The sequence below is a fragment of the Glycine soja genome, chromosome 8, assembly GCF_004193775.1.
Source record: "Glycine soja cultivar W05 chromosome 8, ASM419377v2, whole genome shotgun sequence".
Classification (NCBI taxonomy): Eukaryota; Viridiplantae; Streptophyta; class Magnoliopsida; order Fabales; family Fabaceae; genus Glycine; species Glycine soja.
This window is the reverse complement of record NC_041009.1, coordinates 4913244-4937545: the sequence shown is the minus strand read 5'-3', so window position 1 is coordinate 4937545 and position 24302 is coordinate 4913244. Positions and strand designations below refer to the sequence as shown.

At 33.5% G+C, this 24302-nt stretch overlaps 4 protein-coding genes and 1 non-coding gene across 5 annotated transcripts; 2 read left to right on the top strand and 3 right to left on the bottom strand.

Moving 5' to 3' along the window:
* Nucleotides 1-222: 222 nt before the first annotated feature.
* LOC114421348 (malate dehydrogenase 2, peroxisomal) lies at nucleotides 223-3603 on the bottom strand. The gene is made up of 9 exons (XM_028387229.1): nucleotides 3433-3603; nucleotides 2932-3147; nucleotides 2172-2486; nucleotides 1807-1896; nucleotides 1643-1726; nucleotides 1027-1062; nucleotides 818-907; nucleotides 644-738; nucleotides 223-552 (listed from the first exon to the last, which is right to left on the bottom strand). The coding sequence occupies exons 1-9, from the start codon at nucleotides 3502-3504 to the stop codon at nucleotides 480-482; spliced, it is 1071 nt and encodes a 356-aa protein (XP_028243030.1). The 5' UTR covers nucleotides 3505-3603; the 3' UTR covers nucleotides 223-479.
* A 4750-nt stretch (nucleotides 3604-8353) lies between these two features.
* On the top strand, nucleotides 8354-12359 carry LOC114421346 (squalene monooxygenase-like). The gene is made up of 8 exons (XM_028387228.1): nucleotides 8354-8717; nucleotides 9333-9444; nucleotides 9774-9948; nucleotides 10072-10240; nucleotides 10617-10835; nucleotides 11114-11389; nucleotides 11532-11810; nucleotides 11955-12359. The coding sequence occupies exons 1-8, from the start codon at nucleotides 8475-8477 to the stop codon at nucleotides 12057-12059; spliced, it is 1578 nt and encodes a 525-aa protein (XP_028243029.1). The 5' UTR covers nucleotides 8354-8474; the 3' UTR covers nucleotides 12060-12359.
* A 267-nt stretch (nucleotides 12360-12626) lies between these two features.
* TRNAF-GAA lies at nucleotides 12627-12699 on the bottom strand. Its single transcript has one exon. It is a non-coding gene; the product is annotated as a tRNA-Phe (tRNA).
* Nucleotides 12700-13710: 1011 nt separating this feature from the next.
* LOC114421344 lies at nucleotides 13711-17704 on the top strand. The gene is made up of 2 exons (XM_028387226.1): nucleotides 13711-13886; nucleotides 15506-17704. Exon 2 carries the CDS (start codon nucleotides 15642-15644, stop codon nucleotides 17388-17390), a length of 1749 nt encoding a protein of 582 aa, XP_028243027.1. The 5' UTR covers nucleotides 13711-13886; nucleotides 15506-15641; the 3' UTR covers nucleotides 17391-17704.
* A 484-nt stretch (nucleotides 17705-18188) lies between these two features.
* Nucleotides 18189-24302, bottom strand: LOC114421345 (LL-diaminopimelate aminotransferase, chloroplastic-like). Its single transcript, XM_028387227.1, has 10 exons — nucleotides 24020-24302; nucleotides 23770-23840; nucleotides 23135-23202; nucleotides 22166-22282; nucleotides 21762-21824; nucleotides 21012-21116; nucleotides 20736-20786; nucleotides 19302-19622; nucleotides 18945-19151; nucleotides 18189-18642 (listed from the first exon to the last, which is right to left on the bottom strand). Exons 1-10 carry the CDS (start codon nucleotides 24097-24099, stop codon nucleotides 18349-18351), a joined length of 1377 nt encoding a protein of 458 aa, XP_028243028.1. The 5' UTR covers nucleotides 24100-24302; the 3' UTR covers nucleotides 18189-18348.

Here is a 24302-nt window from a genome sequence, read left to right as displayed (position 1 = left end):
TTGACAGAGAATATTGTTGTTTTGTTTCCTCCATAATTTTGTCCTTGTGTATTTGATGTTATTTTTATCCCTGAATAAGGAATATATTGAAGAGTGGACTATTGGTGTTAGATCTTATATGATCGCTCGTACATAAAATATGACCACCAAAATTTTATCAACATTGTAATTTTCTGCATACAGCAATCATCATAATCTAAAGGGACAAAAGAGCCATTACTATTTCTTTTGCACTGCCAAATGTGTTATGAATATGTTAAAGATTAAAGAAAATAAGATCTGGAATTAGTACAAAAGGCTGATATTTTAGTATCTTTCTGAGATTATTGATGTCAAATCCGTTATCATCAGCAATTACGGATGACACCAAAAATTTAGAGTACTATTCTTAAGAAGAAGAAAAAAATCTATGAACAAAGAGAAGTATTACACATGGTCCTTAAATATAAGAGACAAAAACTAGTTTTTCCTTATCACATTTATTTTCTGATGAACTCTACACCCTTCTGGATGCTTCCTGCTAACTCTCTCTTTGCTTTTTCCAATCCAATCCTGTTAAGCATTTCACAGCAAAAGTTCCACTTTCTGTAATGCTTATTGTATCCAAGAAAATAGGGAATAGTTTCATAAACTACTATGATACCTTTCATACTCATTCAGGGGACCCAGTTGATAAACCTCTTCTGCTCCAGCACGACCTAGACGCACTTTGGTTGCAAAGAAGGGAAGTTCTGTAACCTATTGAAAGCATATGATACTGTTAAGCAAGACTTAGAAGATGAAGAACATGTGCAAGGAAAAGGAATTCAAATGGCACCTGAGAATCAACAAAAGCACACTCCACTACCCCAGCTTCTCCTTTTAAGCCACGGAGGCATGCACCAGCAAACTTGGCAGCTGCATATGCCTACACAATCAGGAGTCAGATGTCAGCTTTGCTTGTTTATCTACTAGGACTTTGCTGACACATAATTGATAATGCATGCAACTGTTGAAATATGAAGATAATGTTGACAAACTATTAACCATTGACAGTGTTGCAGAACCAGCCCCAGCTTTTGCCTGTAACATGAATAATACTAGCCATTAGATTATGATGAATATTCAATCACAACCAAATATAGACAGGGAAATAGTGATGTATTTTAGATTTCTTGGATATCTAAGGTCATGGATATCAAAACAAGGTTGAACAGTAGAGATAATCTATTCAGATTTCAGACAAGTAGTATGCATAATTTGTTTTGGTATCTTCACTTGTTTGAACATCTTAAGCATAATTGATATGGCCAAGTGCATAGTCTCCTGTGATGATAAAGGAAATTGGAGACAGTTGCATCAATCTTATATTATCATGGCACCATAAACAACTTATAGTTGCAGCATCATACTATATGTTTCTCTATTATCTATTAATATTTCACAGTTGTTATCTTGTATTAGGCAGATGTCAGTAACTGAAAAAGCAGAAGCATAAAAGTTGACACTGACACTGTCATCAACTCATCTTAGAAATGCCCATAGGGATAAGCACATATTTATATGAGCCTAAATTATCAATATATTATATGCAGAAATTCTTGCGAATTATCCCTCTTTTACTCCAGTGACATGTTAAAGCTATAGGTTTATGTGACATTACCTCAACAACTTCAGTTCCACCATTTTGGATGCGATTTGTCAGGTATTCAGTTTCTTCTGCAGTGAAGCTACTGGGAGGCTTAACCTGTAAAAACCAAGTTTGAAGTTTCAGTGACCTGTTCTATAATACTTCTTAATAAATTGAGGGGGTATTTTCTACAAAACCTGTGACAAAAGAGGCAAAATTGTGACTCCAGCATGACCTCCAACCACTGGAACATCAACCTCTCTTGGATCAACTCCAAGTATCTCTGCCTGAAAGAAGAAAACATGGCAGGACATACACCAGCCTCTATTCATACAATTCCATCATATACTATAAAAATCTCACAATGTAGAAATATCTGCTCTGCTCAACCCACTGTAATACTTTTCAAAACTATATAAACAAACTAATTTGATCAAACAGTTAACATTTAATTATACTTTTAGCTTGTAGTCTCCTAGATATTTTATTTTTGCAACACAGCAGGAAGGAAATTTAAATGAGTTATAGACTGTTTGAATAAGAACAGCAAAGCAATGCTTACCACAAAAGTATTTGCCCTCACAACATCAAGGGTTGTAACACCCAGTAGTCGCTTTGGATCATATGTACCGGCTTTCTTGAAAACCTCCGCAGCAATAGCAACTGTGGAATTCACTGGATTACTAATCAAGTTGACAATTGCATTGGGGCAGCACTTGGCAATTCCTTCAGAAAGGGTCCTCACAATTCCAGCATTTATTTTAAATAAATCATCTCTTGTCATCCCAGGTTTCCTTGGCACCCCAGCAGGTATGATTACCAAGTCCATGCCAGTGAGTGCACTCTCAAGTTGTTGCTGCCCCAGAAAGCCACGAACCTACAAATCCAACAAAAATCGCATTATTTGAACAAATAGCAGCTAAACATTGTTAAGTTCCATCATCAAAATTTTGTCAATAAAACAATTCCTCAATCCTTAATAATTAAAATAAACCCCCCCATTAAAAATCCCCCCCATCAGTACCAAAGAGGAAAACTATTGGTAATAAGAGGATGAGAGGGATACAAATCATAGGCATAAGCCAAATAGAGAGAATAAGTCTCAAGAGATGTCATATTGATTAAAAGATAGGAAAAGTGAATTACAATGCTCCTATTTATTTTGTTAACCTAACCATGTGTAAATAATTCTTAACAAACTAATTGATCATATACTCCAATAAAAACTATTGTAACTAGCCTCAGCATTAACACAACAACTACAACTCAGTCTTATGTTACAATTTAATTGACAATCAATAACCCTATGAAAAGGAAATTACCACAGCACCAGTGTCCATGTGGCTAACATCAGCTGTGACACCAGGGGTGTTGACAACATCATAAAGATGAAGAACTGAAACCAATGGGTTCATCTTCATCAGCAAAGAAAGGGATTGACCAATTCCTCCAGCAGCCCCCAAAATTGCAACTTTGAATCCAGGTGCCCCACCTTTTGCTCTGCACTCACCTCTCTTAAGAAGAACATCACTCCCTTCCTGTCACAACAAAACAAAAAAGTTTTTTTTCTTTCAAATAATGGAAGCTCAAGTTTATTTATCATGCAAGGAACACATACCAAGTTTTTTTTAATCGGCAAATGTAAATTGTTAGCAGGGGATGGAACCCGCAAACTTTTTCCTCTTCTTTCTTAACCACCCAATCAACTTTATATCTCCCTAACACATACCAAGTTGTTCTTTACTTAAATATAAACAACTCTTTGAAGTCTGAACTAAAAGTGTGTAAAAACTGAAGTAAACTGAATTGTTAAAGGAAGAAACCTGGAAATTTGAAGGCTGAAGATGAGCAGAGATTCTTGCAATACGTTGATTGGCTCCTGCACGTGCTTCCATTGGTTATGTTATGTATATTACTATTACTGTTACTATTAGAGAGGGAGAGAGGGAGAAGTAGTAGTGTGTGTTGAAGCAGAGGAGTTATTATTATATATTAGAAAACAAATGATGGGTGCAAAAGAATATAAAGTTATGACCAGAAAATAAAATGGAAATGGATAAGGACAATAATGGGAATCAAGAAGTTGACATATATGTCCAATGTTTTTCCCTTTTAATATAAAATTTTCTCAATTTTGTGTGGAATTCAGTTTTCTGAACCCTTATCCTATCATCTTCTTGGGTCTCAAGTGAATGTGGCTCTCACAATTTTAACCAAAGTTTCTACCAGCCTCTGTTGGCGTTGCATTCTGCTAACTCCTAACTATTCGCATTCTGATAACGATTCGTGAATATGATGGCTTCTAGTGACAAAAAAGTTCGGGATGGGAAACGTTCAATATGTTCCACGTAAATTGTCATTAGTTTTCTTGTGATCTGTTTCATACAAAGTAGGAACTGAGAATTGAGAAAGGAGTATAGAAAATTAAAACTTTAATGCTTATATTTATTGAATTATTTTAAAATAATCATTTTAAAATTTAATAAATTTATTATTGTAATTATCGGATTATTGTTTAAAACTTTTTACAGTGTGAATGTATAATCACCTTTTTCTCTAAAATTAATAGGATTGACAATTTAAGAAGAGAAATTTTTTAAGGGTAGTTTGTTTTTATTTTTTCAAAGTAGTTTCATTTTTTTTACAAAGACATAGTTGTAAACTTAAACCAAGCATTAAAAAACAAAACTTAAACCATGCATTTTAAAGTATCTGAGGACAGATTTAAATATGCAGATAAAGGATTTTGAAAAACTTTGGATTTATAAGTTGGCTTTGATGAAAACTTGTTTCTGAACTTAATAAACGAACAAACTAAGATAATACAACATGTTGATTGTTGGGCATGTTACAAAGATACCAAAATAAAAAGGATAGAGGAAGAGAGAACTTCTTTTTTTTTTTCAAGAGAGAGGGATAGAGAACTTTGCACATGTATATATTTATCCTGATTATTCTCATATGTAAAAAAAAATGGATTACATCTTCAAATGAAATTCTCTAAAGGTGTCAATATGGGTTGTAATTTATGAGTCATTCTAGCCCAGCCCAACTCAGGCCTACTGAGAAAAAAATTTGGACTTTCACTATTGACACTTCCACCATTTACTAAATATGCTCCCCTTTCCCTTTATTTTATGAAATTGACCTAAATAACCTTCTTTTTTTTTCCCTATTTTGAAAGATAACCTTTGCATGTTCACACTCCCCACTCACCACACTCCCTTCCGTTGTACTCCCTCGTCTTCTAGTTCCAAGACCCGTTCAACATTTATGTCAGCAAGCTCTTCTCAACTTTCACATCATCCAACCTAGTAACATGAACATGAAAAAAAAATAGCTAATGGAAAAAGTAAGAAAATAAATAATCAATTTCAAAAAATACCTTCTAAAACATAATTACTATTATGGAAAATACCTTTCAAAATATTATTCACTATTTTGGAAAATACTTTAACAAAAATAAACTAGCATCTTGTAAAGTAATTTCCACTTTTCATAATAGTGATTATATTGTGTTCCAAATGATACTTTTCGCAATTGGAAAAATAGGGGTCATGACATACTTGGTTGCACAAAGTGTTGAAGTTGCAAGGTATGATGAAAATAAATTTAGGGCATAACATTTTTTATAGGATACATAAAGCATAACATCGACATTGAAGGATATGATGAAATTGTATATAGATCACACATTATTGAGATTGAAGTATTTTTCTTACACAATTTGAATATAGAAGTGTAATAAAAAAATGAAGGTAAAATTTTAATACTTTTGATAAACAAAGAAGAGAAAAGGGAGAAAATAGACAAGAATGACTTAAAAAGTAAGGTTTGTACATTTTTTAAATAAAAGGATAGTTTTGGTATAAAGAGTATTTATGATAACAAAAAATTAAAAAAAGAATACGAAGTGTGAATAGAAAAGGCTCAAATGTTGAATCACATGAGTTTGAGTTATCTCAACCCAACTCACTTAACCTAAAGTTATGATGGATTTGGATCAAGTTGGTCCATTTTTCTTTTTAATTTAAATAAATTTAGAAATGTTAAATTACAAAAAGGAAATGGAGTTATTTAATTATTTTATTTTTAAAAAATTAAAATAGAAATCTTATAAATGTTGACTGAAAATATAAATATTATTAATAATTATATATAGATATAGATATATATGGCAGTCAAAAAATAAGATATAGATATTATTTTTTTGTAAAAAAATTGAATGGGCCAGGACAGGCCTCCCTTAGTCACCGCAAAGCTCTGCCACTGATTTCTAGCTCAAAATCTTTTTCTTCTAGAATATGTGATTGAGACCATGAAAATTTAGGTGCTTTTCTTCTAGCAAGCAAGGAACTTTTAATAATAATAATAATAATATATAATAAAACACTAATTCAGTTTTAGTACGTATTCACTCAAACATTTCATTTAGTATTATCCACCTTCTCCTTCTTACTAAATTCGTCTATCAATTTCTTCCTCATGTACGTATGCTCTTTTTGCAGAAAAAATTAGGGGAGGGAATGATGTCCAAATTCAAAGCTGAAGAAGCTTCCAACTCAAAATTACTTATATATACACTCCAAAGAGCACTTACAAAATAACATGCAATTACCAATACCATGTATATTTATGCTTTAATACTTCTAATGGTGGTTCTCACGAAACCACTTAAATGACTCAAACTGTGAGGCTTTTAATTTATTATTATTATCATTATTTTAACATGGTACGGGCTGCGATGCAATGGCGCATGCATATGAATTATGGTGGGTGGCTATGTGCTAAAAGAAAACATGTTGCATTTGTTTAGTATTATTATTATAATATATATGACGACCTTAACTCGTGCAATGCAAGAGGACTAATATAATTTTTGTTTTGCCCTCGTATAACACGAGATCATATTTAAAATATAGAAATGAAATGATATGATATGCAATAATATTATATCTCAAAAAAAAAATAACATAACTGTTTTTTGAGTTTTAATTATAGATTTTAATATGATGTAACAAGGTTATTAGATTATTTTGTTTCTTAAATATATAATCAGATGTTCAATTTTTTAGCATAAAAAAACCTGTTTAAAAATCAATATTTTAAATGAGATTCATTTATCTTAAGGGATTAGATTATTCTTTGATACCTGACTAAAGATATACCCAGGTTTTTAAAGATACATGTGCATCATAATTAAACTCTATTTCAGATACAAATAGAAGTTATTAACATAAACTGCATCTCAAATTTGATCTCAAACGACCTTAGTCAACGACCTTTAGTCCGATAATGACAGTGGCAAATTTTGCTATTTTCTTCTGGTTGAATTAGCTAGCTAGCATGCATTGTCGCAAATCGAGATTCCTCTGTATGAGACTCGTTAATTAGTACAAGCGTTCCAAATCCTAACAATTTCTCCGTATAGAAAAAAAAATCCTAACACAATGACAATCTCACATTTTCACCGTATAACTATACATGTTATTTAAGTTTGAGTTTAATTTTGGTATACCATTGATTTCTTTATTATTAATCAATTAAGAATCATCTCTTTTAAAATATTATTTTGAAAAATTAATAATTTTATCATATATAATAATTCATTCTAGTTAAGTTTTTTACATTTTTAAACAAGTAACTTTATTATATAAAAAAAATTGATTGTACTTTTGAAAGTTTAATATGGTTTTTGTCTATCAATATATTTCTAATTAAATATTTTATATTTCCCAACAAAATAACTTTATTATATATATTTGAGTAATATGAGATATAAAAAATTCTTGATTTCATTTTGCAAATGTTTAGTATAATTTTTGTCTCTGCTTATACCAAAATATGTCAATGTTGGTGTGCTATCTATCATGCCGAAAAATACGTACAACCCCACAAATGTGAGAAACAGCAAAGGAACAAAGTGAAAATGGGAGCCTATAAAAAAACTAAGTGAAAATGGGAAAGTATTATTATCAGGTAGGTAGTGAAGCAAAACCTGCTTTCTTTATTTAAAAGGAAATATATAATGTCCAAAATCAACTAAAGAGAAAGGTAAACGAATTCGTGAGCTATAATACTTATTCCTTAAGTATGTACAATCGTTTTTAAACCACCAAAAACGTGAATCAAGTAGAGCGGGATTGCAATTGTTACTGGTTCCAATACTAGGCATGTAACTGTGGGTTGAATATTTAAACAAAGAGTTTATTGGGAAACAATTTAAATTTTTGTGATATTGTTTAGATTTAAAAGAAAATATTCTCTTATTTTTAGGATGTTATTTAGAACTAAAAATATATTCTTAAGATGAGAAGAATTATCCAGTCTAAAAAAGAGATCACTATCTTAGATGAGAGAGGGGTTATGTTGAGAGAAGACTTACAAATTTGTCCAGTTCTAAAAACTTGTTATGAGAAGATTATGGATATAATGATGAGGGTCATAATCATATTAAACAAATTGAATTTGAGGTTGTAAATGTAGAAGTGAAGGTTCAAGCATCTACAAATTTGTGATTTTTTTTCTAGTTGATGTGTTGTCTCTTATTTTTAGTTGTGTGATTTTTAAATAATAGAGATACCAGTGTATTATTTATTTTTTTCAAAAGAATTTTACCGCCAATCTTATCTGATTCAAACAAGATTGTTTCTCATTCATTATACGGGTTATTTAGACAAAATAAAAATTATGTAATATCATTTTTGCCCCTATAAAATAAAAGGATTGGTCTAATTAATAGTAGCAAAGTGTTACAATTCTAAAGTCACACGTAAACAGGAACAAAGAGGTGTTCCAAGAAACTAAAAAACTAGTACTTAATCCCATCTTCTGCAATCCCAGTTTCACTGATCTCTCGGAGAGGATGGATTATCCGTACATTCTAGGAGGGATCATGGCTTGTAGTTTTGCATTTTTGTATGTTGTGTACAGTTTTGGAGCAAAGAAGGTCACAGATTCAAGTTCAATACATGTAAAGAGTAATGAGTGTGCAAAGACATCATCAGAAGGTGGAATATGTTCTTCAGATGAGGATGCAGGAAGTGCTGACATCATCATTGTGGGTGCTGGGGTTGCTGGTGCAGCTCTTGCTTACACTCTTGGAAAGGTAGAGAAGGCTTTTATTTCCTGCACATGTTTGAGTTTGTGTGTTTCATCATCAGCATGATGGTTTCTCTTGTGTTATATATATAGATCTGTTTATGTGCTCAAATGAAGAAAATTGTTGCCAAGTTAAAAATTGTACTAATAAATAAAAAGAAGCTTCAAGAGGGTGAAAGAAAACAAGAGTGAATTTTATGTTGAGTGAAATTATGTCTAGGTAGAAATGTAGAAGATATGGCTATTGGCTATACTTATAGGCACTCACTATTGAACATTTATTGTACAGATAAAATGTTCATTTCCTCTTTTTCTTCCATTTTCTCAGCAATTAGACAAATAAAGCATGAAGTTGTGTAAAAAGTCTATATAGATCTGTTTATATATAGACTTTTGGACCAGTGTCATTGAGAAAGTACTACTTATGTAAGAATTTAACCAGATTCAATTTTGTGTTATAAGGTCCGTGTCATTTAATTTATCTATGGCATGGCACTGCAACAGTTGCTTTCTGATAACTTTTATGATATAGAAGATGTTTTGGAGAACCCTCTTAATCTTTGAGTGAATGAAGCATCTGTTTGTTTGGAGAAGGATCAATAATTTTGCTTCTTTATTGTAGGATGGACGGCGAGTGCATGTAATTGAAAGGGATTTGAGTGAACCTGACAGGATCGTGGGTGAATTGCTACAACCTGGGGGCTATCTGAGGTTAATTGAGTTGGGCCTTCAGGGTAAGCATCCTGAAAATATTACAAGAGTTTCATTTTCATGTAGTCTAAAGATTTTTTGATTGTTTATCAAATAGAAATCACCATAAATATGAATTTTAAAACAATTGTTACAGAAGTCAACAATTTTATTATACATGGAAATGGTAGTGTAAAAAGTTGTAACACTATTACTGAATTCTAATTAAATTCATATAACTATTTTTAATGAATTTAATACATGAAAACTTTTTGTAACTATTGCAGTATGTATCTTAGTTAACAACTCCCCTGACTCTGCTGGTCAAATTCATGGCTTGGCTCTTAATAGATGAACTTTTGAATAATTGCAGATTGTGTGGATGAAATTGATTCACAGCAAGTCTTTGGCTATGCTCTGTATATGGATGGCAAAAATACCAAGCTGTCTTATCCTTTGGAAAAATTCAGCTCTGATATTTCTGGGAGAAGCTTTCACAATGGCCGTTTCATACAGAGAATGCGAGAAAAGGCTTCGTCTCTTCCAAAGTACACATTTTTATCACTCTTTCATTTTGATTAAGAATAATTTTTCTGATATTTTAATTGACCATATGAAGTTCAGCATTTGCAGTTTTAGCCTTCTTATAGTCTCATCCTAATTTTCTGCAGTGTAAAATTAGAACAAGGAACTGTCACATCTCTACTTGAAGAGAAAGGAACCATCACTGGGGTGCACTACAAAACCAAAAGTGGACAAGAGTTCACAGCAAAGGCTCCCCTCACCATAGTATGTGATGGTTGTTTTTCCAACTTGAGGCGTTCTCTTTGCAATCCTAAGGTAAGGGTGCTATGTTTCTTTTCAGTTATGTGATAGTGTTTTGGTTTTATTCAGGAGTTTGCGGTTGTCCTTTCTCAACTTTGAATATGAATAAGAGATCCTACAATTTTTGCTGTTGAGTAAATCACCAATTTTGTCAGTAGTCTCTGAAGTAATAAAACTATATCAGAATATCTATTAATTTAGTCGTTAAATTGATGTATTTTAGTAAGGTTCTAAGGACCAATTTGAAGTGTTCATAATAATATTAAAGGGACTACTTAGCATGATTTCTAAATTTGGGAAATTATAGTTTTTTTACATTAAGGACCCCTTAGGTGAAAGAGTAACACTTCAATGACGAAATGGATAGTTTATAATGTGGTTATTTTGGCAGGTTGACGTTCCCTCTCATTTTGTTGGTCTGGTCTTGGAGAATTGTAATCTTCCATATGCAAATCATGGTCACGTCATCTTAGGTGATCCTTCACCCGTTTTGTTTTATCCCATCAGTAGCACTGAGATTCGCTGTTTGGTTGATGTGCCCGGCCAAAAATTACCTTCCCTAGGTGGTGGTGAAATGGCCTGTTATTTGAAAACTGTGGTGGCTCCTCAGGTACCAACAATATGCGTGCCTTGACTTTATATCTGTTAACTCTTTCCAAATAATGAACATTCCACATATACAAACTAGATATCTTTAATCTTTATATTTTGACTAACGTATGTTTCATATTGTTTCAAGTTTCAATTAATGAGGAGTGCTATGATATACTCCTTCAAACATTTTCTCTCTGATTGGTTAAAATTTATCGAAAATTATGTTCAAAAGAGTGTCTGAGGATGTGTTCTTGACATTTCTCTTCAACTAATTGAGGAAATTATATGTTTTAGGTTCCTCCAGAGCTGTATGATTCTTTTATAGCAGCTATTGACAAAGGAAACATAAGAACCATGCCAAATAGAAGCATGCCTGCCTCACCTTATCCCACACCAGGTGCACTTCTAATGGGAGACGCCTTCAATATGCGTCACCCTTTAACTGGAGGAGGAATGACTGTGGCTTTATCTGACATTGTTGTGCTAAGGGATTTACTTAAACCTCTTCATGATCTGCATGATGCTTCTGCTCTTTGCAGATACCTTGAATCATTCTACACCCTACGCAAGGTAAACATAACTTTTAGCCTTCACCTAATAACTTGAACTTTTGAGATCATGAGATGAATGTTTCCTTGTAACTTAGTGCAAAGCTTTAAAACCCAAACCACAATACACAAAAACTTAGTGCAATGTTTGATTATATTTGCAGCCAGTGGCATCTACAATAAACACACTAGCTGGGGCATTGTACAAGGTCTTTTGTGCATCTCCTGATCCAGCTAGAAAGGAAATGCGCCAAGCATGTTTCGATTACTTGAGCCTTGGAGGTGTTTTCTCAGATGGACCAATAGCTCTACTCTCTGGTCTAAATCCTCGTCCATTGAGTTTGGTTCTCCATTTCTTCGCAGTCGCTATATACGGTGTTGGCCGCCTGCTCATACCATTTCCTTCTCCAAAACGGATGTGGATTGGAGCTAGATTGATTTCAGTGAGTACTTCTCATTTTCCTTTTTGCTCAAACAACATACAGAATATTTCACACATTACTTACTGCTAATCCCTTGCCACTAGCATTGGCAAATAGTGTAACAAATTTTTAGTTTGAATCATTTTTTTTCTCCTGGTATGGCAGGGTGCATCAGGCATCATTTTCCCCATTATTAAGGCTGAAGGAGTGAGACAAATGTTCTTCCCAGCAACTGTGCCAGCATATTACAGAACCCCTCCTGTCCATTGAACACACATGAAGGAAATACATGGAATATATAAAATTCCCTTTTCCCACATTCTTTTCACCTGTTGTATTCCACTTTTGCCAAGAAGAATAAGAGAGGGAACTCATTCCATAATTAGGATACTCATTTTGTGCAACTGCAACCAATATTATTGTATTAAAAAAACATTTTTTAATTTGGGACCCGAGAATGAAGTTCCAAAACCAATCTTGCAGGTATTAGAGCTAAGAAATGCTAGGCTTTGTCTTCAATGCAAGTTGGTGTTATTTGGCTACTAGTATATGGTATATTGGTATTGTATACGTTATCTTCACTTAGATGAGGGGCAAGGTAAGTACACAGTGCAGAAAGAAGTTGGTGTAATGTGACAATGGAAGCAACCACCAAATGGAAGATTATTATACCTTCATTCAATTTAAAAGCTAATAATAGGACTCTCCTTAAAATGGAACGACTTTCTACCTTTAAGGTGACACAGAAAACTAGGGTGGGGCCACACCCATAACATTTTCATCCCTATAGTATCATACCCGGTCGGCAACAAGAAAAAAAGTGAAAATTTTTTTTAATGCGGTGAACGTGGATCGAACACGTGACCTTCAGATCTTCAGTCTGACGCTCTCCCAACTGAGCTATCCCCGCAAGTTGAAAATTAATGATATTTATATAATTATAAATAATTCTTTATGTATCCACCCCCGTCGTTTTAAATTTTAAAAGTTATCAAATCAAAACAAAATAAGTGAAAATAAAAAACATCATTATGTCAAATTCTTATTCAAGTTAAATTATCTTTTACCGTCCAATCATAAAGTTTTATAGCTTAAAGGTAAACCTTTTGAATACTACCACATTAACCGATACATTTTTTTAAAGAATTATTGAAATTTAATTTGCAATTGAGATGAAAGATAGTTGATTAAAAGAAATACGTGATTACAAAAAATGTGTACAAATAAAGATAAAAGGGAAGAATTTGATTGAGAGAAAAAAAATCGTGAATGTAGCTTAGTTTGTGAGAGAGAATATTAGAAAGAATAATTCCGAGAGTTTAATAATTATGTAATAAATGTAAACTAATTATACATGGTTAATTGATAAAAAAATGTTAATGATATTTTTTGTAAAAAATATTATTGGTAAATAACTTTTAAGATAATTATTTTAAAAGTCAATAAATTTATTACACATGATAATTTATGATTAAATAATGATATAAGTTATTATCTAATTCATTTTTTTTAATAATAAGATAAATATCAAATGTGTAAAAGATATAATATCGGCTAATGAAGAAAGAAAAGATGATGAATTTAAATCCTTCCTTCACTAACAAACAACTAATATTATATATATAAAAAAATATCAACCTATTTTGTTTGTCAAAAGGCATCAAATACTTTTTTTAAAATAATAGGATAATTTAAAAGAGAATACATCATTATTCTCTTAGAAATGTTTATTTAAGAAAGTGAAAAACTACAAGTCTTACTACATATAAAAGAATTATTACAAATCTTATTCTTTTTAAATTTTAAAATTTATTTTATATTATAAAAATATATTTTTGGTATGTTTGATTGAGGGGATAAAAAGTAAATAAAAATAAAATCCAATATGTCGTGGGAGAGAACAAAAGTTAAGTTACAGAAGTGGACCAGAGTGAGCTAGTTCGTGAAATTATCAAGTGACGATAGGACCCCTGACTCACCCAATCAACATTCAATTCAACCCTAACATTCAATTCACTATCTCTCTGTCTTTTCGTTTCTGTCTGCATCGGATCTCACTCTCTCAAGTTTCAACAACGCCACCCTCTTCTTCTTCAGGTTTTCTTTCATTCCACTCCTCTTCCAATTAACACAACTCTTTGTTCAAGAAAAAAAAATTGTTTTTTTTTCTTCCTTTTAATGGTGGTTTTGTTTGCTTTTAATTCTGTTAGCTTGAGCTAGTTCATGTTGTGAATTTGTATGTATGTAATTTTTTTAGCGCTTGTTATTTATTTATTTATTTGTTTTGTTCTTATTCTGCTGCAACAGAGCATTTTCAGTTACACAAGCCTTTCTACTCAGTTCTACACTTCTACTCAGCAAAATTGGGTTTTTTTTTTCTTTTTGTGGGCTTGTGCCTCTGGCAGTTGGAGCTTGGGTCTTACTCAGAGTATCATGCCCTCTAGTTTCTTACGCACTTATAATTAAGTTTGAAAAGGGCCTGTGATAGGGTATGTTTGATGGAATTAAAACTAGTGGGCGAACACATGGTGGAGTCACATAAGATTTTCCTATAACTATAGGTTTATACAAAGAATCAATCTTGAGTCCTTATCTTATTACCTTAGTTTTCGATGTTCTTACTCAATATATTCATGAGCTAGTCTCTTGATGCTTTGTTTTTTCCTTTTTGCAAATTATGTAGTTTTAGTGGGAGTGTCAAGATAGGAATTAAATGATAGGTTTGGTCCTTGTGGAGGGAAGCCTTGATACAACATGGCTTACTTTAAGATTTCAGAGGTGAAAACGAGAAATTATACATTACCATATGTCATTCAGTTTAGGTATTTTTTATCTACACAAATCAACGGAGAAATAAGAGTGATGCAAATAATTGGATTCAAGTACGATGGGAGAAATAATGAAATACTTTAGTTTTTTTTCTGATGTTAAGTTGCTTTAATCTAATTGTTGTGAAAGGGACAACAAGAATCAGAGGTTATACAAGAAGATAAGATCAGGAATGAATGCATTGGAGACAAAGTAAAAGTGGCACATATTGAGGAAAAATTGGTAGAAGCCTCAGAAGATTTAACCTTGTAAGAATACTAATAGAAGCTCCAATTAGTCTAATTAATCAAATGAAAGGATAGGTCAATAGTTAGAGGTAGAGGAAGACTAAGAAAAACTTTGAATGATGCCATTAAAAAGGATTTAGATTTAAATTGGCTTTATGACAAAACCCCTTTTTTTGCTGGAGAAGTTTAGGTTCAGGGTTGGCTACCCCTTCCTAGTTCATGGATGTCCCTAAGATCTACAAGTGCTAGTTATACAAGTGTCCTTACAAATAGCTCACCAACAATGGACCCTAGCTGAATTCGAACCCTGGTTACCTTGAATTGACACAATCTAGCCTTACCAATTGTGCCAGCCATTGTTGGCCAGGAGAATTGATTTTTGATAAAAAAACATAAGGAAATCATTTGGTCCATGTACCCAACCCACCTACTGCAAAAAGGCTTTAGTTGTTGACAAACATATCCATAAATTTGTGTCGATGTCCTGGCATGGAATTGTTTATATCTTAATTATAATTATAATATTTTTTATGCAATAACTTGTGTAAGAAGTCATCATTGTATTTCTGTAGAGTTCTGATTGCTTGATGACCCTTAGTTTCTTTTTTATGGAAATCAGTCCCTATTATGTTTAATATATTTTTTGCTTGATAATTGCAGATTGTCATAGCAAGGAAGCTTGTTTGCATATATAATAGAGAAAATGGTACTGTTGTTAGTTTATTGCAGGTTTGAGTGGTTGATTATTACTTCGTAAAAGTTAGCTGGTAACAACAAATAAGTAAATCTTGACTCTATGGAAGACTACAATTTTTTTGTCGGTCAAGAGTTCCATGATGTGAAGGCATTTCGGAATGCAATTAAAGAAGCTGCCATTGCACAGCATTTTGAGCTTCGTACTATTAAAAGTGACCTGATTCGCTACTTTGCTAAGTGTGCCTCAGATGGCTGTCCATGGCGGATTCGTGCTGTCAAGCTCCCTAATGCCCCAACATTTACTATTAGAAGTATTGATGGGACACATACCTGTGGGAGAAATGCAAACAATGGGCACCATCAGGCTTCTGTTGATTGGATTGTGAGTTTCATAGAAGAAAGGTTGCGAGATAACATCAATTATAAACCAAAAGATATTTTGCATGACATCCATAAACAATATGGTATAACCATACCATATAAGCAAGCTTGGCGTGCAAAGGAGAGGGGTCTTGCGGCTATATATGGCTCTTCTGAAGAAGGATATTACCTACTTCCTTCATACTGTGAACAAATTAAGAAAACAAATCCTGGAAGTGTTGCAGAGGTATTTACTGGTGCAGATAACCGTTTTCAGAGATTCTTTGTTTCCTTTTATGCATCAATTAATGGTTTTGTTAATGGTTGTTTGCCAATTGTTGGACATGGTGGAATCCAGCTGAAAAGTAAATACCTTAGCACATTGCTTTCAGCAACTGCATTTGATGCTGATGGTGGGTTGTTTCCACTTGCGTTTGGTGTTGTTGATGTAGAAAATGATGACAGTTGGACATGGTTCCTGTCTGAGTTGCATAAGGTACTAGAGGTGAATACTGAATGCATGCCAAAGTTTATATTTTTGTCAGATGGGCAAAAGGGTATTACAGATGCAGTAAGAAGGAAGTTCCCAAGTTCTTCTCATGCACTCTGCATGCGTCACTTGACTGAAAGCATTGGCAAAGAGTTCAAGAACTCTAGGCTTGTGCATCTTCTGTGGAAGGCTTCACATGCCACAACAACCATTGCATTTAAAGAAAAAATGGGTGAAATAGAGGAGGTTTCTCCTGAAGCTGCCAAATGGTTACAACAATTTCATCCTTCTCAATGGGCCCTTGTACATTTTAAAGGAACTCGGTTTGGCCATCTATCCTCTAACATTGAGGAGTTCAATAAATGGATTCTTGACACCCGGGAATTGCCAATTATTCAGGTGATTGAGCGGATTCATAGCAAGCTTAAAACTGAGTTTGATGACAGGCGTTTAAAAAGCAGCTCATGGTGCTCTGTACTTGCCCCATCAGCCGAGAAGCTAATGACTGAAGCCATTGACCATGCATCTACATATCAAGTCCTTAGATCTGATGAAGTAGAGTTTGAGGTTCTTTCAGCCGATCGATCAGATATTGTAAATATTGGCAGCCATAGCTGTTCCTGCCGTGATTGGCAGTTAAACGGTATTCCATGTTCCCATGCTACTGCTGCTCTTATCTCTTGTCGAAAGGATGTTTATGCATTTACCCAGAAGTGTTTTACTGCTGCAAGTTACAGGAATACCTACGCAGAAGCTATACACCACATCCCAGGAAAACTTGAATGGAGTAAAACAGATGATAAGTCTTCTATGGATGATAATATCCTTGTTGTAAGGCCACCAAAATTACGACGACCACCGGGACGCCCTGAGAAACAGATGTGTGTGGATGACCTTAATCGAGAGAAGCATACAGTGCATTGTAGTCGGTGTAATCAAACTGGACATTACAAGAGAACTTGTAAAGCTGAGATGATTAATAGTATAGAGCAGTTTTAGTTGTCTGATTATGTACTAAGTGGTTCACCAAAGAACTAGTTTAGTTTTAACATCTAGAGGCCCTATGTTTAGGACATTCCTATGATGCAGATCATGTAGAAGTTAGATATACATCACTGTATTAAATCCGCGGTGTAATAGAAATGAAGTTTACAACATTGGCAGGTTTGTAATCGAAAGCTATTAAGATTGTTTGAACCATGTGACTATGTGACCTTAGGAGAGAGAAACAGGGTGAAAAAATAAATCCTCCCATGCAATGTGTCCTTCTATGATATGTTTGGATAAAAGGAAAGAAAATATGGATGACAGTACATTTTCTTTTGTTTGACTAAAGAAAAAATAACTTTAAAAAAAATTCAATTTTTTCCTTTCTTTTCTAGTTAAATTTTAAACTTCTCTTTTTTTCTCTTTCTACTCCACCAAACAGCATTAGTGTCACATTATCAGCTGTTTCTGTCTCCTTCCCTTCAATATAATTCTTTTAATTTTGTTTACTCTCAAATACACTTACAAAAAAAGTGGAAAAAGAATTTTGGAAAATCTTCATCTAGACCTATGCTTCCTCACAGTTACCCATTTAGAATATGTAATATTTTTTTAACTCTAAATAAAACTTCCTTTTACTTTCGGAAATCTTTATCAGGCATCAATTTAGTAATGGTAGCACGAGTTAATAAAAACAAGATGGGTGCATATGAATTTTAATTTAAACAAAATTATCTTATTGGCCAAAAATGAATTCTGGCTAAAAACTACTTAGTGTATTAAATTGCTAGAGTTTAACATCTAAGTAAGTTGAAGCAAAGGTAGAAAAATATACTTCCTCAATTGATAAACCCTGTCTTTACATCTTATAATCTAAACTCCACGGAAAATCAATTGCATTATTTAAATAAGACAGCCCTAGCTTCAGTCCAAGAGAACAACTCTTGAAACCAAATGAGATATTCTAACTTCACTTGTATAGCTGCTTGAACCTTCTGCATGCCTCCAAGACATTTTCCCTGTGACCAAAGGCACTAACCCTGATAAAACCTTCACCACCAGGTCCAAAACCACTACCAGGGGTTGTAACCACATGAGTCTTCTCAAGAATCTCAGCGAATACATCCCATGAGCTTCGGCCGGGAAAATGGACCCACACATATGGTGCATCTTTCCCTCCATAGACTTTAAACCCAAGAGAATCAAATGTCTCCATTATTATGTTAGTATTTTCCTTGTAGAATCCAATAACATCACGCATAGCCTGCATTCAAATGCAGCAAGCAAGCGTATTATGTAACTTGTACTTTGAAAATACATCAATTAAAGTTAGTAGCTGAAAAAGCCAGTGAAATAGAGCAAATGCATGTGATGTTTAATATTTAAGAATGCCATAATAATAGGAGTTGCAGAAGCATCAAAGGGGTATATATGACATTGACATCGGCAGGCCTTCTTCCTTGGGAAAGGTGGGAGAAGGGGGGCAGGATGAGAGAGGCCCATTTCAATAATGAAAGGAAATTTACTGTTTTAAGAAATTTTTAGTAATAAAATGAAATAACTGACCTTAAGACCTTCTGGTGAAAGGCAAGCCAGACCGCCTGCCTGGGAAATATTTGAAGCACCATTGAAACAAGTGCATACAATACGGTTGAAGTCCTTGGCAACAGGAAATCCATCAGAAAACAGCAACTGCTTCGGAACCACAGTCCAACCCAATCGGACTCCAGTGAACCCAGCATACTTGCTAAATGATGAAGTCTCAATGGCAACCTGCAATTGGCAATAAGATGTTACGCACGTAGATATGCAACAGAAATCCATGGTATTTAGTATTTACTGAGACATCAAAAAAAGATTCTTAGTTGAAGAGTGAAAACAGAGACCAGTCTTTAAACATCAAATTATCAGTGATAAACTGACCTCTTTGGCTCCAGGAATTTCAAATATTGAGCGAGGGTTGTCACCAGAAATATACATTGCATAAGCTGAATCGTGGATTACTATAGAACCATTGTCCTTAGCAAACTGAACTAGTTGGGTCAGTTGTTCCCTTGTTGCCACAGCACCAGTAGGATTGTTTGGAGAACAGAAAAATATTATATCTGGTCGAGAAATTGAAGACAAATCAGGGAAGAAACCATTTTCCGGATTACACCTCATGTATTCAATGTTTGCAAACTTCTCAACATTCTTCTGGAAGAGGCCAGTCTGGCCCATAATTACACTAGAGTCTACATAGGCCTGCAAATAAAAGTTCCACTATTTACAGAGAACAGCTACAAGAGATAAAGGGCTAGAAACTTGAACCAAATAAAAGTGGTGTTCCATCACATCCCTATTTCCTATATATTATTTCATTTATAATTATATATCAAATTCAATTTCAATAAAGTCTTGCATAATTCCAAATAGTAAACTGAATGTCTACAAACATTTTTCCAACCAAAGTTTCAACACAGTTTATTATACTAAGATCATATTTAGTTCAGCTTATTTTAGAGAAATCATCACTTCTCCTTACCAGCAGCTTCCTGAAAGAGCATTTGCAAAAAATATCATTTCTCAAAAATAATAGTTAACAAACATGGGCTAACCAATAAACCCCAATGAAGAAAACACCAATCCACAGCAGCTTTATTCATTAGTTGTAAAAATGGAGTAAGAATCAAATATTCATCAGGAAAAAAGAAGACATGTGAAAAGCTTTCCTAAGTGTGTAATAAATAATAATCATAATTGTTTAGGTATGCAGTCGCACAAAGGTTATTCTTGCTCTTCTAAAATTTGTGTATCAAAAGCCTGAGTTAAATCTTCTCATTCTAGCAAAACTATCAAAGAACTAGCTATTAATTTAACTCTATCAGATATGGAAGGGACAACAATGTCCAGTATATTAAGATTGAAAATCATATATGTTATAATGTTAATCATTTCAAAATGAAAGAAATTATGAATCGAAGTTGAAAATTAATCAAAGACGTTGATTGGAGTTTTCCATGTGTCTACATATGTTCGGATGTAATTTTTTTTCAAGTAATAGACAATCTTCTCTTTGAAAGTTTGCTAACTATATTGAAAAAGCATTTCTTGAAAAATTAAAATCATTCTTCCGAGTCCTCTAATCTTATATGAACAAAACGAAGAAACTGGCTGATTCAACTATTTCCTGTTGCATCATAGAGCATAAACCAAATTGAATGGGCTAAAATCAGTCAGCATCTCACTCATTAAATCAATGAGATGTAACAGTATGAACAAAACTAAAGTCACCATTTTTGGCATATTGAAACATAAATGAGTGCTTAAGCAACTGATGAGAAAATCATTTTAAACAATCACATAAATATAAATTACCGGATATGAAGGGTCTTGCACAGCCATTTTTACATTTGACCCAAAGACAATCTGCCACAAAATGAAAATAGAAGAATATTTAGTTCAATTGAGGAAGAACATGTTGATTGTGAAAAATACCCAATTAACATGCCAACCCCCAGCCCTCATCCCCGCAAAGGAGAATACTTTAAACTAAATCAGAATAAGTGGTCTGGGTGAAAGAGCACAATAGGCAGAAAAGGTGATTTAAGAAGGATATCATATATTTAAATTAAAAAAAGAAGACAAATGAACCTGGAGACGAGATATATCACACTTTGCTCCATCTGAGACAAATATATCATCCTCTTCTATGCCAAGATCGCTGTAAAATGTTGAAGCAAGTGCCCTTCTTAATGGCTGCATAGATTAGAGATGTCTTTATCTAATCAAATTCCCCCAAAGGGTAAACATCAACATCAATTGCAAGGATTATACTTAGGCACTTGGCACCCGGCACCCCTCATTACAGAGAATTTTTATTATATATAATTACAAAGACCATGCTTTCTTGTCATCTCAGTTCGCAAAGCTTTCAAAGATAATATATAAATTAAAAGAAAAAAAATGTACACACCCTCAAAACATGATCTAATGTGGAAAATTTTCAGATCCAAATTTGTTACAAGGCTCAAGGCATGACTTTATCTTCCAGTAAAACTTCTCAAAGTGAACAACAAACTTATGCTGACTCAACTAAAAGAGAAAATATCAAAATTTCTTCCTGGAATATTTCAAGGATGAAGAAAAGAAAGGAAACCAAATGCTCATAACATAAAAATAAAATAAAATATTTTTTGCTTATCACAGAAGAATTATTTTTACAATTGATACCAGACAGTAAAACAGAAAGAAAAGAGAGAGAGAGAGGGTCTAGTGACTATCAACAAGGGTGGAAAACTGTATAACTGGCCTTCACTTTGATGAGTTGTGGAAAAGAAGACTATGTAAGTACACAAAATGAAAAATAGGGTAAATCATACTGAAGATGTCGAAGCAGCATACCTTTTCACCTTGTTCAGCTCCATACCCACTGTATCCTTCTATAGTCGACAATGCATGTGATCTCTGATTAAAAGGGAAAAACAACATTTACATGCAAAATTAACACTTCAATAAGAAAATATACCAACAAAATATTACATATTTATGATATTAAAAAGATAAACAGATACAAAAAGCAATTAGACATGGAAGGAATTATAAAGATGGCGAAATTAAAGCTATTTAAGAAAAAATTAATGTATGACATGTGGTATTATAATGAAATTCACCAGTAATCACCGAGCTCCAACCTCAACACAGAAATGATAATTACTTTTAAAAAAAGAAAAAGAAAAAAGGCCAAATTTACTGCCCAATGTCCAAGCATTAAAGATATATCAGCTTTGTTCAGACCAAAGTTCTACCTTTGACATTGCATCAGTTATGACTTCAGGAATAGGTTCAGTTGTATCACCAATTCCAAGGCTTATTACTTTAGCATCAGGGTACTTCAGCAAGTGCGCAGACCTTCTTCTAGCAATCTATTTTTTTGAAATAAAATTGCAAAAAAAAAGAGTCAGTGACAGGAAAGTAGTTACATATCATATAAAGAATTAATATCAAAGTTGGAGTGTGTGAAAGAGAGAGAAAGATATACACATTCATTAATCATTACAATTTTATACAAATAAAACAGTAGAATGATTCAGTAAAATAGTACATTTTTTCTAATTCTCCCTTATTTATCCTTTTTTGAGGTAGATAAAAAAAAAAAATTCAAGGGTAACACAATGCTACATCTTATTTCACAAAAATTAATCAGTTTTTCCTTTTAAAAATCATATGATTAGTTGTTGACCAAAGTCATAAGGTAACATGTATGGCTCCAAAAGAACATCAATTCTGATGAAGTAGAAATGACTTGACTTACCCAAAGTAAAGATTAAAAGAGGAGATTGATCACGAAAAAATGCAGTAGTTGAAAATGTTCAAAAGTATATCATTCATTTACTCAATAAACTGTTATTTCACTAGAAAAAGACATGCAATCCTTCAGCTTGAATTATGGGGACCTGCTTAATACATTCCCGACCTACTTCAACATATGAATGGCTGGACTGGGACATGGCCACTATTCCAAAAACAAAAGGCTTGATTAGACATGTACAGTAACACAAATATTTTATGTACAATACATGAATAATTTCAAAACATAGCATCCCATTTGGAGGAAAAGCATGCATGGGGAATGAAAACAACACATAATCAAAACTCAATGAACTTCATGATCACCTATGCACTGAGTGATAATCAAACTAAGAGCTTGGTTTCTGAGCAAGATAAACCAAGAAGAACAAGACCAAAAACAGAAAGATCAAGTAAGTATTGCATACCTCGGGAAAGAGATAGCCAGCTTGAAGTTTCCCCATATTTGGATTGCGATTGACCCCTGTCTTGTAGGCTTCAAAGCGAAAAAGGAGAACAAAAAATTATTACCTCACTCAAAAATCAAATCTCTAATATTTAGTCAAAGACCAACTTGCATGCTCTTTTTCAATACCACTTCAGCAACCCTTCCAACATACAATCTACTATACAAGTAAACAGCCCGGAAATGACTACCAAGAATTTGATGTCATGAACTTATCAACTACAACATTCTAAAAAAAATGAATCACTAAGCAAAGCTACGCACCCCATTATAACATTGCCTAATCACATGAAGAACCAAAGGAGATATAAGGTGGGTTGGATGGTTAAGGGAGAAGCAAAGAGGAAAAAGATCGCGGATTCAATTCTCTGGCTAACAAAACTAACATTATAACAAATTACCATTTGCCGACAAAAAAAAAAGAACCAAAGATTTTAAAGGGTAATTATATGTGGACACTTCCACATCATGAACACAACACTCCATTAACACATTATTTCTCCTTATCTCACTTCTCTCTATAGGTGTCACTTAACATGGTGGTATCCATGCATCATTTTCCATTTCTAAAATAGGAAAGAGAAGATTTCAAGGTACCAGTCTCAGCTTCGGGTGTGGCAACGCATTTGCAAATGCTCACGCTCTTCACAGGCAACGAAACCTGTCCCCTGCAGCAGCCAAAGGAACACACCCCACAAATAAAATTCAACACTTTCAATGGTAAACCGAAGAAAGATGCAATTTTGAAACAACCGAGCAAAAAAAGAATTGGTGGGTAGGATCCCATTTCTGGGGAACAAAAGTGACAAAAAGGAAAAAAGTGAGGTTATTAAGTAAAAGTAAGGACCTGCAATTGAAGGAAGAAGGAGCTAAGAAAGCAGAGGAAGAAGAAGAGAGTGGAGTAGTGAGGCTGTGCGTTATAGACATTGTGATATCTTGAAGTGAAGAATGCGTCGATCGAAACTACGGAGCAGCGGCGTTCAGTGTTTGTGAACTCGGGTATGCTGCTTTTCCTATAAACCCTATCAAAATAATAACAATTTTTCAGGTTCAGAAATTTTAATACACTGTTAGTTTTGTGGATTTTGCTTCTGATTAAACTAAAACAGAGTGGCCACGAGATCCATGCC